This window comes from Lepidochelys kempii, chromosome 17, assembly GCF_965140285.1.
Source record: "Lepidochelys kempii isolate rLepKem1 chromosome 17, rLepKem1.hap1, whole genome shotgun sequence".
NCBI classification, from domain to species: domain Eukaryota; kingdom Metazoa; phylum Chordata; order Testudines; family Cheloniidae; genus Lepidochelys; species Lepidochelys kempii.
The window spans coordinates 10,101,765-10,117,707 of record NC_136396.1 but is presented as its reverse complement, the minus strand read 5'-3'; the positions used below and the strand labels follow the sequence as shown (position 1 = coordinate 10,117,707).

General features: G+C 45.8%; 1 protein-coding gene across 7 annotated transcripts in view; it reads right to left on the bottom strand.

The window, feature by feature from the left end:
* The window catches only part of SGSM2 (small G protein signaling modulator 2), a 143,509-nt gene that overhangs the window by 32,748 nt on the left and 94,818 nt on the right, over positions 1–15,943 (bottom strand). For all 7 annotated transcript variants that reach the window (XM_073316038.2, XM_073316040.2, XM_073316039.2 and 4 more), the window contains 6 exons: positions 13,604–13,765; positions 9,176–9,243; positions 8,571–8,716; positions 7,952–8,086; positions 4,868–4,992; positions 2,716–2,783 (listed from right to left, as the gene is read on the bottom strand). In XM_073316038.2, coding sequence (XP_073172139.1) covers positions 2,716–2,783; positions 4,868–4,992; positions 7,952–8,086; positions 8,571–8,716; positions 9,176–9,243; positions 13,604–13,765 — 704 coding nt within the window. The remainder of the gene's footprint in view (positions 1–2,715; positions 2,784–4,867; positions 4,993–7,951; positions 8,087–8,570; positions 8,717–9,175; positions 9,244–13,603; positions 13,766–15,943) is intronic.

The window sequence follows — 15,943 nt, the reverse complement described above, 5'->3', positions numbered from 1 at the left end:
TAACAAAAAGAAAAGGAGTACTTGTGGCACCTTAGAGACTAACCAATTTATTTGAGTATGAGCTTTCGTGTGAGCTGTAGCTCACGAAAGCTCATGCTCAAATAAACTGGTTAGTCTCTAAGGTGCCACAAGTACTCCTTTTCTTTTTGCGAATACAGACTAACACGGCTGTTACTCTGAAACTGTATTAACATCAGTTGCTGGTGTAGGAATCATTGGACAGCAGCCAATACTAATAAAATAGCAGACAGAAAAACTTTCCTCCAACCAGTCCATTCTACAACTAGTGACAAATATTTTGATGTATTACATGGTACAAACAAGCTCATATTGTCATGTGACTACAGATGTTTGCTTTAATCCAGGGGTTCTCAACCAGGGGTACGTGTACCCCCAGAGGTACGCAGACATCTTCCAGGGGGGTACATCAACTCATCTAGATATTTGCCTAGTTTTACAATAGGCTACGTAAAAAGCACTAGCTAAGTCAGTAAAAACTAAAATTTCATAAACAACTTGTTTATACTGCTCCGTATACTATACACTGAAATGCAAGTACAATATTTATATTCCAATTGATTTGATTTATGATCATATCGTAAAAATGAGAAAGTCAGCAATTTTTAGGTAACAGTGTGCTGTGATACGTTTGTATTTTTATGTCTGATTTTGTAAGTTTTTAAGAGAGGTGAAACATGCGGGTACCCAAGACAAATCAGACTCTTGAAAGGGGTACAGCAGTCTGGAAAGGTAGAGAGCCATTGCTTTAAATCAGCGACAAAAAGTATGGGAAAATGTATAAAATCTATTACCTTGGAGGTAAATATTTCCCACCCTTTCCAAAACAGTGCTATTTTGAGTACATGGTTGCATTATCAGTTGTATTTATAACAACTTTACTGCCAGCTGTACAATTTAGAATTGTATTTCTGTCGACAAAGTTAGACTCTTTCTATGAGTTATGGCCCAGTTTGGGTTTTTTCTGCGATTGGATGCCCAATAACGTTTAAACATTACGTGATACAGAAAAACTGCACTACTTCCAGCAGCCACATCCTGACATGATAGCAATTAAATTTTCTAGCTGATGGGTTACCCTAACTAAGAACCCTTTTAAAATCGGGCTCGTAGATTAAAAGGGGGGGCAGGGACGACAGTGTTATTGTTGTAGCCATGTTGGTCCCAGGAGCTGGGAGAGAGAAGGCAGGTGAGGTAATATCTTTGACTGTTACCTGTTTGTACAAGCTTTTGAGCTGCACTGAGCTCTTCTTCAAGCCTGGGGAAGGAAGCAGAGTGTCTGAGATAATTACAAGTTGGGAGAGATTGTTTAGCAGAAGGGGGAACATGCTAGAGATGGTCACAACTGAGAATTAGATTGTTCTGCCTAAAAGGGTTTGAAGTGGTCAGTTAAGAGTAGCAGGCAGGGTGGTATGTTACAAATTGTTCCAGTGAGTCATGGCCCTGTTGAGTATATATTTATGTATAAATATAGCAAGGTCATTTTATGCTATTAAAAAAACACTGTGGGGGTGGATAGTGGGTCAGAGATTGTTGTAATAAGCCATCAATCCAGTGTGTCTATTCGGTCCATGATTTTTAGTGTCTAGCAAAGTTATGAACTTAACTCCCAGGTTCGTCTTTTGAGGTTGTTATGCAGGTTTCCTGAAGACTGATAGGTCAGGTACAGAGCAATCACTTTGTGAAAAGTGTTCACTTAGAGGGGATATGGCGTTTTTGTCCTTTATAATTTTTCGGTGTGTGTTCATTCAAGAGCGTAGCGATGGCCACGTTTTACCCACAGCAGTGTTATTTAGGGCAGTGAATGTTGTGATGGGCATGTGTAGTACCCATGGATCTTGAAAGGTGCATTGTGGGGGTGTTGAGCATCCTAGCAATGGAGATACCTCTGCAGGTTTGGCATTTCTTGTTTCATTTTTTTTCTCCTTTTCCTCCGTGACTGGAGAGGTGTTAACTGGCTACTTCATCTTGAATGGTCCCTTGAAATATTAATTACTTATGCTACACAATCTGTTCCCCCTTGTATTTAGCTGTGACGCTCTGAGTACCTGTCCCAGACCAGAAGAAGAGCTCTGTGTAAGCTGGAAAGTTTCTCTCTCTCACCAATGGAAGTTGGTTCAATAAAAGATATTCCCTCACCCACCTTGTCTCTCTAATATCCTGGGACCAACACGGCTACAACACTGCAGAAATATTTTTAGAAACTTTTTAAAATAAAATGACTTGGCATCCAACAATTAAAATTACCCCCTTTCTGTCCCGCAATAATTATAAAGCAGAGGCCAGATTTTCAGAGCAACTGAGCACCCACAGCTTACACAGCTTGTTGAGGTACAGCCACATCTGGAGAGGATTGAGCCTGCTGCAGCCTTGGCGAACCCAGATGGATCTCTGAGAGGAGAGGCTCATGTTTTTAGACCCACAGGTCCCAGGTGTGATCCCTGCTGCCAACAACCCACCCAGAAGCATTGTGTTACATCAACACTTAGGACAAAGTCAAGCCTCAAGAGACAACTGGAACAGCTTTTGGCCGAGGAGTTCCACGAAGAAACAAAGATAAACCTCTGTCTGCCTGCAAGGAAATAAACGCCGAAGAGGCAGCAAAATAAAACACGAACAGCATTAACATTCCCCCTGCAGAAAACAAGGCCCCTGAGCCTTTGTGGCACCCTATGGGCTGAAGAGGGTTATGCTTACGTTGCTGATGGCAGTGAATGCAGACAATCTGACTGAATGGCACTATTAAGGCGTAGTCCCAGTACACACTGAAAGGAAAAAAAATGCAAGAGATTAAATGGTTTTAATAATCAGTGGCCAGACTGCCCAGTAAAAGCACAGACACGGCACTAAATTAAGAGCAGCTTACTAAACTTGGCCGATTAAGTGGAATTTACAGTGAAGTAAAAGGCAGAGGAACGAGTTTGGCATAGCGTATACTGCTGAAGCCTGCAGGTTCACAGTCACTCCCCTCCCATGCACACAGCACTCATCTGCTGGCTAAAAACAAGAATCAAGTGCCCAGAGCATCACACTCAAGATGGTTTTGTGGCTGGGATTCAGGACACCTGGGTTCTATTTTGCCACAAATTACATGCAACCGTCAAGGCAAGCCCCATGGGGCCCAATGTCGCATGCACCAATGAAATTCAACAGAAGCCAGATCCTTCCCTTAAACTGTGGCAGTAAGTTGCACAGGCTAGAAGCTTATCATTGAGATCCAGAGCGTAGTGGGACTCAAAGGAGGATTGGATCTTCCTAACGAATGCAAAACACTCCTGAGTTATAACCGTAAGAATTAAAACAGCTTTGAAGGGATATGAAACCTCTAGCTGGTTTATGCTGTGAAGCCTAATGATCTGGGGTCAGAAAGAAACATTTCCTAGGGGCACATTCTACCATGACTGCCTACTGCAGGGTTTCTTTCTCCTTCTTTTGAAGCAGCAGGTACTGGCTACTAGCTGAGACAGAATACTGGATTAGAGGGACCGCTCTTCTAATCAGGGGTAATCATATCACAGGGCTGCTTCGAGGATGGATTATAAAGTGCTTTGAGATCCTGCAATGGGCACCCAAAAAATGAGACTCGTGATAATGGGAGGCAGACTTTTTGTTCTCCAGCCCTGGATCGCTGAAATAAGACTTGTTCCTTTACAATGGGTCCTAAATCTGGATTATATTATCTGATGTATGCTGGGGCAACACTATGTGGCCGTCTCTGTGATCCAATGAGGCGATCCCAGTGAGCACAAATTGAAAACAAGAACTATTTCAGCATGGCCACCCCAGCAAATCTTACTAATTTTTCTGAGTGTCCAGAATGTGTTTCATAATAAATTATTCTGGAAAATTGCTGAAATAACCTTTCAGAGTTATTGGAGAGTGGTCAGTTTGAGTCAAACTTGGAGAGTGGTCAGTTTGGATGAGCTATTACCAGCAGGAGAGTGAGTTTGTGTGTGTATGGGGGTGGGGGGTGTGTGAGAAAACCTGGATTTGTGCTGGAAATGGCCCACCTTGATTATCATGCACATTGTAGGGAGAGTGGTCACTTTGGATGAGCTATTACCAGCAGGATAGTGAGTTTGTGTGTGTGGTTTTTGGGAGGGGGGTGAGAGAACCTGGATTTGTGCAGGAAATGGCCCAACTTGATTATCATGCACATTGTGTAAAGAGTTGTCACTTTGGATGGGCTATCACCAGCAGGAGAGTGAATTTGTGTGGCGGGGTGTAGGGTGAGAAAACCTGGATTTGTGCTGGAAATGGCCCAACCTGATGATCACTTTAGATAAGCTATTACCAGCAGGACCGTGGGGTGGGAGGAGGTATTGTTTCATATTCTCTGTATGTATATAAAGTCTGCTGCAGTTTCCACGGTATGCATCCGATGAAGTGAGCTGTAGCTCACGAAAGCTCATGCTCAAATAAATTGGTTAGTCTCTAAGGTGCCACAAGTACTCCTTTTTTTTTTTTTTGAAATAACCTTGCATTTTATTATCACTATTATTTGCATGACAGCACCTAGCAATCCCCATTCAGAGCAAGGCCCCGTTGTGCTAGGCACTGTACAAACATATGGTAAGAGACCGCGCACCTGGCCCAAATGGGTTACAATCTACATAGATAAAACAGACAACAAGAAGGCAAACGAAGGTACAACAAAGTGGAGTGACTCGCTTAAGAACACACAGCAGCCCAGTGGCAATAGAACCTGGTCTCCCGATTCCTAGCCCAGTGCCCTATTTGATGGAGCATGCTCCCTTCAGTTAAATCAGCCCTGTTGCTTGTCTCTTACTCCTGTTACAGTTAGCTGGGTGAAGTATACAAGATAGAGATCTAGCAAAGGGAATGTTACCTTTTCTCCAGCTCAGAGTCCCTCAGGGTGCCGTTCATGAGCTGATTGGGAGTCCATTTCAAAGTCAAGCTATCTGCTGACTGATGAAGGGAGAGATAGCCAAGAATTGCCTCCATGTCGTCTTTCTGTTTAAAACAATAAAGAAAGAAAAGCACATGGAAATCGTGGTGTGTGTTATTGAGGAATAAGTCAGCTGTGATGAGAGATCCCCCAACAGGCCAACCCTGTCCCTTCAATTAGCCACATTTATTCAGTGCTTCGTCCCCTTCCAATGGCACTTGGACGTAGGCCATTAGCCACCATGATGGCTTACTCTGGAATCCCCACCTAGCTTCCAAACTCACATCTCCCCCACTAACAATTAGGGCTCTGGCGTACCTGATCTGCAGAAGAGCTGAGCACCCACAAATCCAACCAATGGGAGCTGTGGGCGCTCAACACCTCTGGAAATTGGAGAGGGATGAAGGTCGAGGCTTAAAGGTGACAACAGGCGTTTTCAGATCCACTCTGGTCCTGAGGACAGACCACTGGACATGGACACAAGGTCCTATTCCCAGGTCCACCTACCGTGTAACCTGGACCAAGGCACTTCCCCACTTTGGGCCTCCATTTTCACTTCCTCCCTTGTCCACTCGTCCTTCTAGAGAGTGTAAGCTCGTAGGGCAGGGACTATGTCTCATTGTGTGTTTGTACAGAACTACTGCTCGGGGGGCCTGATCTCAGCTGAGGTCTCTAAGCGCTACCATAATACAAACTAATTAACGACACCCTTTCTTTATTCCTTGGCAAGTGGTCTGTGAATAGGAGCTGCAGAAACGGTAATAAATTAAAGCTCCTGGCAGGGCCGAGAGTTTTCTATCAACTCATAACCCTCTTTCAAGCAGCTTTCCTTCCTCTGCAGGTAAGATCTAGTAGCAAATCTGTCTTCTGGGTGTCTAACACTGTCAATTCACAGCATCAGTCCTGGGGCAGACTTAACACCTCCAAACCCACCAGAAATAAATTAGGCAGACACATCAACCCTGCTAAACAACCTTGTTGGACAGGACAAAAAAAAAGGAAAAAAAAAAAATCTAACCCCCAAACTATTCTTAAAACGTGTGCGTCCACCCTTCAGTGGCTGAGGCGTGCTACTTGAATGATATAAGAGCTTTGAAACAAGCAGCCATTCATTGGTTTCTAAACTATATATTAATTGATCTAAATGCAAAATTATTCTTTGTATTGCAGTAGCACTGAGAGGAGCTAACTGAAATAAAAGACACCCCAACCCCTATTTGTGCTAGGTACTGTACACACACACACAGAGCCTGCCCCGGAGAACATACACACATGTACGCACAGCCTGCCCCGGGGAGCCTACAATCTAAATAGACAAAACACAGTATGGATGGGGGAACAGAGGTGAGGTGACTCACCCAAGGTCATGCACCAGGTCAGTGACAGAAGCCAAGACTAGAACCCAAGTCTCCTGACTCCCACCCCTCTAGACCACTGAGAACCCTCTTATATGAGAGGCTCCTATTAGCAATCTGTTTAATACCAGCAAGTTAAAGAAGTATGGGCTGGATGAATGGACTATAAGGTGGATAGAAAGCTGGCTAGATTGTCGGGCTCAACGGGTAGCGATCAATGGCTCCATGTCTAGTTGGCAGCTGGTATCAAGTGGAGTGCCCCAGGGGTCGGTCCTGGGGCCGGTTTTGTTCAATATCTTCATAAATGATCTGGAGAATGGTGTGGATTGCACCCTCAGCAAGTTTGCAGATGACACTAAACTGGGAGGAGAGGTAAATATGCTGGAGGGTAGGGATAGGATACAGAGGGACCTAGACAAATTGGAGGATTGGGCCAAAAGAAATCTGATGAAGTTCAACAAGGACAAGTGCAGAATCCTGCACTTAGGACAGAAGAATCCAACGCACCGCTACAGACTAGGGACCGAATGGCTAGGGAGCAGTTGTGCAGAAAAGGACCTAGGGGTGACAGTGGACGAGAAGCTGGATATGAGTCAACAGTGTGCCCTTGTTGCCAAGAAGGCCAATAGCATTTTGGGATGTATATGTAGGGGCATTGCCAGCAGATCGAGGGACGTGATCATTCCCCTCTATTCATCTGGAGTACTGAGTCCAGTTTTGGGCCCCACACGACAAGAAGGATGTGGAAAAATTGGAAAGAGTCCAGCGGAGGGCAACAAAAATGGTTAGGGGACTGGAACACATGGGTTATGAGGAGAGGCTGAGGGAACTGGGGATGTTTAGTCTACGGAAGAGAAGAATGAGGGGGGATTTGATAGCTGCTTTCAACTACCTGAAAGGGGGTTCCAAAGAGGATGGCTCTAGACTGTTCTCAGTGGTAGCAGATGACGGAACAAGGAGTAATGGTCTCAAGTTGCAGTGGGGGAGATTTAGGTTGGATATTAGGAAAAACTTTTTCACTAGGAGGGTGGTGAAACACTGGAATGCGTTACCTAGGGAGGTGGTGGAATCTCCTTCCTTAGAGGTTTTTAAGGTCAGGCTTGAAAAAGCCCTGGTTGGGATGATTTAATTAGGGATCGGTCCTGCTTTGAGCAGGGGGGTGGACTAGATGACCTCCTGAGGTCCCTTCCAACCCTGATATTTTATGATTCTAATGTGGGAGGAGGTCCGTTTGATGGGTAGGGGTATAAACCCATTTAAATTGGCCAATTTTAATCCCAGCTTGATCCCAGTTCTCTCCTTCCTTTTTTATTTGCAGTACATATCACAGTTTAACTGGAAGGGGGGTGGGTGGATACCATTAGTGAGGTCTCTGCCTGGGAAAGGAGTCAAAGCTCCACCCAACACCCGGGCTGAGCCAGAAAGGATGGCACTCAGCATCCTTCCATCCCAGAAGCTTACATGGCTCAGACAGATGATGCATCTGCCTTCTGCTGGGCCAGCTCAGGATTCAGACACTGCCTCTGAAGCTGGATAGTCCAGAGAATAAGGCACTGGCTGGGGATTCACGGTACTTGAGTTCCATTCCTGGCTCTACCATGCTGAGCCAGCCAGCATTAATCTCGCTCCAGTAACATGAACTCAACACACTTGATGCTCAGATACTCACTGGCTGGACCAGGACATTATTTTTCCCATACAGCAGGTGAATCCTCGAATTCTGGTGCAAAGACTCCACGTATTCTCTAGCTGAAGCTGCAAATCGGTCTTCCGACATGCTCCCGCTCGAGTGCTGTTTCCGGATCTAGGAGATACGAGAACTGTCGGTCAGCACACAGCTTACACGGTACCAGTCGCAATTGTATGAAGAGGCCGCTCAGAGCAGCAGCTCCGCTAAAAAGGGCATCTCGAGAAATCTCTTTCCGGATGGACTTACTTTCTGCAGCCCTGGACTTTACAGGCATGTGAGGGGCGCTCCCCCTCAACCCAGCCACAGAGGCTTGCTCCTCCCCAAGGCAGGGAATCAGCATAGCAAGTGAAAGCCCTGGCATCTCAAGCCACAAAATTCCAGATCTGGATCTCAAACCTCCCTAAATTTGGAGGGAACATTTGGAGCCAAATGGCCTTTCAGTTGTGACGAAGGCATGCACAAAAAAGCGTTCTCCATTCCTGGTAATAGGTGGAGGCTGCCCGTGGGTGTTATCTAAATACCCGTCCACCCTTCTTCCCCTCTTGTGGGGTTTCCTTCTGTGCCAATAACAGAGAAGGGGCATGCTGCAAATACCTACTCCCAGCGCCGGGCGTTTTGAGGGTGAGTCCTGGCGCCCGTGGGCGCCATGGATCCGGTGTCTCTGAACCAGCTCGTCGGCTGACGGGTCTGTCCAGTAGTGGTCAGCTGTTTTCAGCTTGGTGTATTCTAGTGCACACGGCCCAACTAGGAGGACAGTAATGAGAGAGGATCTTCAAGAAGAACGGACATTTGTTCACACTCATCCTCCAGGTCAGATGTTAAACTGAGGTCCTTTCTGCTCGTGTCTGGTGAAGTTAATGATCTCACAGCACAGGAGATAACCTTGGCATTCTGACCAAATTCCCTTGCTCAATAAACCAAGTGATGTTAGGAGACTGCAGGAGAAATATTGCTGAGCACTTAATACACAGTCACTGCGCAGTTAGTACCTCCAATTCCCTGCTGTGGGACACCACACCTAGAAAAGTGCTCTAAGAAAACCAAATTCGGTTCTGCTCTATCATCAAAGCCAGCAATAAATAGGAAAACAAGGTGATCTGTCTCCATTCCCCGCCCCCCCGGCTCTGCTTCTGGGAAAATGCAATAAGCAACAAAACAAAACCAAACCCTAAACCACCCGGAGCGAACAATGAAAGTACTTACCAAGGAGAGAAGCTAGGATTGGTCCATAAACAGGATCTGCCAATAAAGCTTCTCTCTCATAATATTTGCTGGGAATAAAAGATGGAAGTGGATTAGAGTCTCGTGTTGGTATCTTCAAAAGCTCCCAAGTCACTTAGGAGCGTGAGTTCCATTGACTGCCACAGGTACTCATGCTCCTGAGTCACACCAGTGTTTTTGAAAATGCCATCCATTGCTAGTTCCTACCACAGCCTGCCCAAAAAGAGTCAAAGGCCTCCGGGGGGAGAGGCATTCTCCAGAGCTGCCGTCCAACTCTTCAGGTTTGATCCTGCAGACAGGCACTCTGGGAGCATACTGTTATTCCCCGCAGCCCTGCTGAAGAAGCTGGAAGGGTAGGCTGGAATAAGCACATGCACGGGGGTAAAAGTTTGCAGAAGGAGAGGTTCAGTTTTGAAGCAAAACCACAAAAACCCTACTGAAACGTAATTCTGCAGCCAAGCGATCATCCCAAGGGCAACTGCAGACAATCGAGTTACCTGGGTCTCAGACAGGCTCTACATTAAGGTAATCACAACTAAAAACGGAAAAAAGTGATTTAATCTATTTTAAAAATATGTTTATATATAAAATTATGAACAATTTTTTTGTGTAAACTTGGAGTCAACCATTGCAGCGCCGCTCTTAGTGCAATACACAAGAAACCCACGGAGCACCACACTTCGCTCCACAGATCCAACACCCAACCCAGACACACTAAGAAATGCGTCATCTACAGCCACAGAGTCAGATACCATGGAATTTGCTCTGACGAGAAAGATCAGGATATACCCTAAACACACTTAAAATCGCCATCACAAAAGAAGGACACTTCACCAGAGAAGTAGATCGCATCATGGAACGGGCCCACACACCCCAGGAAAGCCTGCTTCAATACAGAAAACAACCGCCCACTGACCCCAATATAGGGAATCATCAAGCAATATTTGATAGAAACCACACCCTGAAAGAAATATTTCCCAAATCCCCTCTTCTGGCCCTCCAACAACCTCCCAGCCTCGCCAAGCTCATCATCAGAAGCAAGCTCCCTACAGACCAGGACATAGCAACTCAAAGCAGCACCAGACCCTGCCAGAACAATTGATGCAAAACCTGCAGACACATCTCCCCTGCTATAATGCTCCATACCCCCCCTCAACACACCGTTCAAGGTCCATGGGTCCTAAACATGCCTATCAACACATAGTGTATCTCATCCCCTGCATCAAATGCCCCAACAACTATGTGGGTGGAACCAGACAATCACTATACTCTTGAATGAACTCACACAGAAAATTATAAAGGACAAAAACACCGTGCACTCTTGGGTGAACACTTTTCACACAGGGGTCACTCCATATCTGATCTTTCAGTACTGATCCTCAAGGGAAAACTGCTCAACACCTTCAAAAGATGAGCCTGGGGACTTAAATTCATAACTCTGCTAGACACCAAAAGCCTTGGACTTAACTGGGACACTAGTTTTATGACAATTTGTAACATACCACGCTGCCTGCCAACCTTTAATTGTGTGAACCCCTTACGCTTAACAATCCATCCCAACTTGTATTTACCTTCCCCAGATCTGTAGAGTTGTGTGGTTCAACAGCTTGTCTCTCTCACCAACAGAAGTTGGTCCAATAAAAGAGATTACTTCACCCATCTTGTCTCTCTGAACAGAATATCATTCTGCTTGTATCTTCCACTAGATGGGGCTCAAACTCTATGCTATTTCCAATTTCCTAAAGGCCAAGCCACCAAAACACCAGGGATTCAAGAAGTGATGTAATCCCACTGATCAGAAATATTCTCTTGCTTTAAAGAAAAACTTTTTAGCATAATTGGCATGGACTCAAATACAAGGAAAACACAACAATACAAAACAAAGAAACAACCTTGATGCTGCTTTAGAAGCAAAGAGACAAGACACCCCTCATCCCAGGTCCGGGACCCAAGACTGGCAGGGCTGGATTGGGAACAGGTACAGGACTAGACTGGATTGGGAACCAGTTTTACTGACAGATGATTGGATTGTCCAATTCAGGCACCCACGACAACATGTGCTTGCAGTGCATCAGATATGCACATCTCCATGCTTTGTCATTGGCCAAGCGCAGGTGCAAACAGAGCACCTGGTTTGCAGAGATCATTTAGGCAGTCGTGCACACCTAACTTTGAAGCTATGGCCCCAAATCTTGTTGATTGAGGAAGTAACCATTATACTCCTGAAAAAGGGGTGCATTTCTGAAAGAGATCGTGGGCCTCACTCATGCTACCCTGCTATCAGGAGAAAAACTGGCTTAACACAGGAGGAGAGTTAGCTCACCGGTCTTCACAGGATATCCCCATGCTCCATACCTCCCCAACACACAAATCACAAATGGCTGCTTAAGCAAACTGGGATCAGATGCCCCCAACAAAATAGTTTTTTTGATCATCACTAAGACCTTTCTCTTCCCTCTCAACGGGAAGACAGAACAGGTAAATATATTCCTCTTCTGACCTGCTTCCAAGGAAGACCTAACCCAGATTTTGGAAATACTGTGTGAAGACTGACAGAGTCTAGCCACTTTGGCAAAATACCTTGTTTGGCTCAGTCCTTTTTAGCCTTGGAGACTCAGGTTTGGGGCAAGGCGAATCCTTATAGGTGACCCAAAGTCCTTCTACTCCTCTCCTCAGTCAATCCCTTGTGCTTATTTTCCTTCTCTTCTGGGGAGCGAGTGCAGCCTCCCTATTGGGAAGGTTTGGTGTCTTGCTGCAAACAGCCTACTGGCAGCTTCCCTGCTCCTCTCACTCCTACCATCCAGGGGAGGGTTTAAAAAAGGTCCCAAGTAGTTGGAGTCAGGTGAACCTAAATGGTTCCCTAGCAACCCCTTCTCCAGCTGAACCTTATTGCCCTTGGTTATCTCTCCTCAGTGGATAGGGAGGGGCCTTTTAATCCCCTGGGACTAATTACTACCCCCCCCCCCCCCCATTTTGTAGCTGTTTGTCCTGGGTTTACCACAATACTTTAACTGCCCCCGAATACCATTCTCCTTTGCACAGCCAAGCATACCCGTCTCCACGATAAGAGCAAAGCAAGTTACAGACATGTTGCAGACATGCTCTCGGTTTGTGACTAGCCTAGGCGAGGCCTCAGGGTTTCCACCATTCCTTTATTCTGAGACCACCAAAGTCTCCCCAGGATACTCCTAATTCTGTTGCGTTTGCTGTAGGGGTGGAGGAGATAAGGTGAGGACAACCTCCCTGGGGAGCCCAATGCCTAGGCACGCGTCCAGGAGGAGACTTGAGTAGAATGCCAAAGAGTTTGTCCATGTCTGCTAGAATCCAAATGCATCACGTCCACAAGGTGCCTGAGCTCTCTGCAAGCCTCGAAGGGGGAAATCTCCATCACAAACGTAACCCTTCCAAATAAAGGCAACATGTCGTCACAGGATTGACCGACCCCAATCAGACCTTCCTACAGTTTTCTAAATTTTCACTCCTCACCTCCTTTCCTTTCGCTCCCCTTTCCTGTGCAGAGCACACATGCCCTCCTGGCATGCTACAGCTTCTCGCTTAAGAGTCTCAAAAGCACTTTAATGACTTGGGTGCCTAATTCTTATTGCAATGTGCAAGTCAACAGAACTTAGGTGCCTAAGTCACTTAGGGCAGTGGTTCTCAACCAGGGGTACATGTACCCCTGGGGGTGCGCAGAGATCTTTCGGGGGTACATCAACTCATCTAGATATTTGCCCAGTTTTACAACAGGCTACAGAAAAAGCACTAGCAGAGTCAGTACAAACTAAAATTTCATACAGACAATGACTTGTTTACACTGCTTAATATACTATCCACTGAAATGTAAGTACAATATTTATATTCCAATCGATTTATTTTCTAATTATATGGTAAAAACAAGAAAGTCAGCAATTTTTCCCGTAATCGTGTGCTGTGCCACTTCGGTATTGTTTTGTCTGATTGTGTAAGAAAATAGTTTTTAAGTGAGGTGAAACTTAGGGTTCGCAAGACAAATCAGACACCTGAAAGGGGTCCAGTAGTCTGGAAAGGTTGAGAACCACTGACTTAGGGTCCTTTGATAATTTTACCCCTACACTACAGCCAGCTGACATTTTGCAAAGTTTTAAAAAAAGTAGTAAAAAATACATTTATTTTAAATGTGTAAGATTAATTTACTAGTTCTTCGAGCTCTCCCGCAGGGTGAGATTTAATTGAAACTTTGAAACCTTGAGAAAATGTTTCTAAAACAAAAACACAAATTGTGGGGATTATTTTTTTTTTTTTTAAACTTTTTTCTGCTCAGCTCTGGTTTGCGGATGGGACACTGACGACGTTCGCTACTACAAAGACACAGCGCACGTTGGTCCAACAAACAAAACCTTTGTGCTGCCAGCTGTTTGCCCCGCTCTTTACCTGCAGTTGTCCACCAGGTACTGGACGATTTTGTCCAGCACTTTCTCAATCAAGGCCGTCCGCACCCAGATGTGTCTGATGGCCTGCAGCGTCAGGACAGGTGTTTTGCTTGAGGTAGACCCCTGCCTCTTGAGGGATTCCTGGCCATTCGGTTGATGTTTCCTGCAAAAGGGATACAGTGAAAGTTGTTGGAGTCCAGATTTTTACTTTGACAGAGCTCTGCGTGCACATGTATTGGAATACACAAAGTGCATCAGATGAAGTCAGATGTGGTCACTATGTTTTATGTTCACCGTTGCATTGGGGTGCTAGGATCCAGAATTTTATTCAGCCCATTATGAAGATAGGGTCAAAAGTGATGAATCATTTGGGGTGCCTCCATTTTGGGGATAACCAGACAGAGGTTTAAAGGGGCCTGATTTTCAGGGGCCAGATGTTTAGTACCCTCTGAAAATCAGGTCCCTTCAAGACATCTCAAGTTGGAACCCAACTACTAGGACACTCAAAATCACTAGTCACTTCACAGGGACCTGTTTACAAAAAAAATCAAATCTGAATGCACATGCAGTTTTTGAAATCTCCTCCAAATGTGGGGGGATTTGGGATTCCATCTTATTTTCCCACTGTAGATTGGCTCCATTAGATTAGATAGACTGTATAGCAGGTCCATTGAACCCAGAGCAGCTGCTATTCTGGTCTGTTTGAGATTGCACCCAACAGAGCAAAAATCTAAATGTTCCAGAGAATCAACTGCCTAAAAGGCGCAGACATTTATTTCTAATCAAATACAACTGCAAACTTCACTTAGCCCTTGCATAGCTGCAGGAAGGACTGTAGAAAGGATGGATGCAGACATTCAAATATTAACGTTTGGAGACTCATCAACTGCATTTCGACAGCATCCCCCATCCTGAAGGATCTCAAGGTGCTTTGTCAGCTGTGTATGTGACAGCCAGCTGCTATAGCTTGGTTTAAGAGCCAAAGATTTCTAGTTGGAGCCATAAGACTCTAGATTCCGTGTGGATCAGGCACAGCGGGGGACCTGTAACAAACACTGACCAATGGGTTAAACATTCATTCAGCACCCAAAATGCAGCCACCTCTGGGATGGAAGGCAGCAGCCCCATGAAGAAGACAGTCGGGGGAGAATTATGGAAAATCTCTACTCTTATGAAAGTTCCATGAGATCTTTGATGGTTACAGAACAGCCATCGGGGTCAAATTTTAAGGTCACGTCCAAATGATCTGAGTTGAGAACCAGAGGGCTTGGCATGAGATGTTAACAATGAATTCAGGGTTTCCAAAGGGCTAGCCAGTAGCAGTGCATTTGATCAAAACTCATCCAAGTCCCAGTGAAATAAACGAAGGAGTGGGAGGTGGCTGGCCAGGGGCTGCGGTGGCTACAGAATACACCTGCAAAGCAATGCAGAGCTCGGTAAAGGAGGGGAGTTAGAGGGCGATGTACGCAGAGCACAGCCAGTTCCAAAGTTTGGGAAAGGTGCACGCCAGGCAGCAGGACAGGACAAGAGGTGGGGCTCATCTCAAGGAAACAGATAATTCAACGGAACGGATGATAGACGCTGAGCCAGACTCAGCCCTGGGAGGCATCAGTGGATTATGCCGGGGATGAATTTGTTCCACTGTCTCAGCCAATCTGCTCTTAAATCTGATCAGGCGTTATCTGGCTTTGATGGTGGATGGTGCGCCAAATGCAGAGGGTCAGAGTTGAGTTCCGAGCGCTCTTTTGCACGCCGTACCCAGCAATGCGGTCCATGTCCAGCAGCAGTTCCCATGCTGCAGGTTATTGATTGGCCTGCCTCGACCCTACTTTCCTTTGGATTTTTTTAAAAACAGCCTCCAGCCTATTAAAGGGAATGGCTCAAATGCACACGCTATTCCTTATCGATCGATTCTTAACATGAGCTACTAACCCAGGGCCAGATTCGGGCTGACCCCCCTCAGAGGTGCCCAGGCATGCCAATTCTGACCTGCACACACTCCCTCCCCAGGCCATTTCTTGGTGCAGAGATTGACAAGCCCAGGTCACAGTGGGAAGCGGTTTAGTGAGCTGCGCAAATACGAAATTGACACCACTGCCTTTTCCCAGGCTTTGCATTCCACTGCCCAGACAGCACACTGGCTGGCCCATCCCAGTTTGCATCAGCCTCCCATCTGCTGTGCACGGTTGTCCCCACCTCCCCTTCACACTTGGAGCCATGTTCATTTCTCTTCCCACTGGCAGCGAGCTTCGTATTTCCTGCTACCCAGGAGTATATTGCCTTACAGGCCAATATGGATTATTCTTGACACACACAGTCGTACGTGCGGAACCTTGCCAGG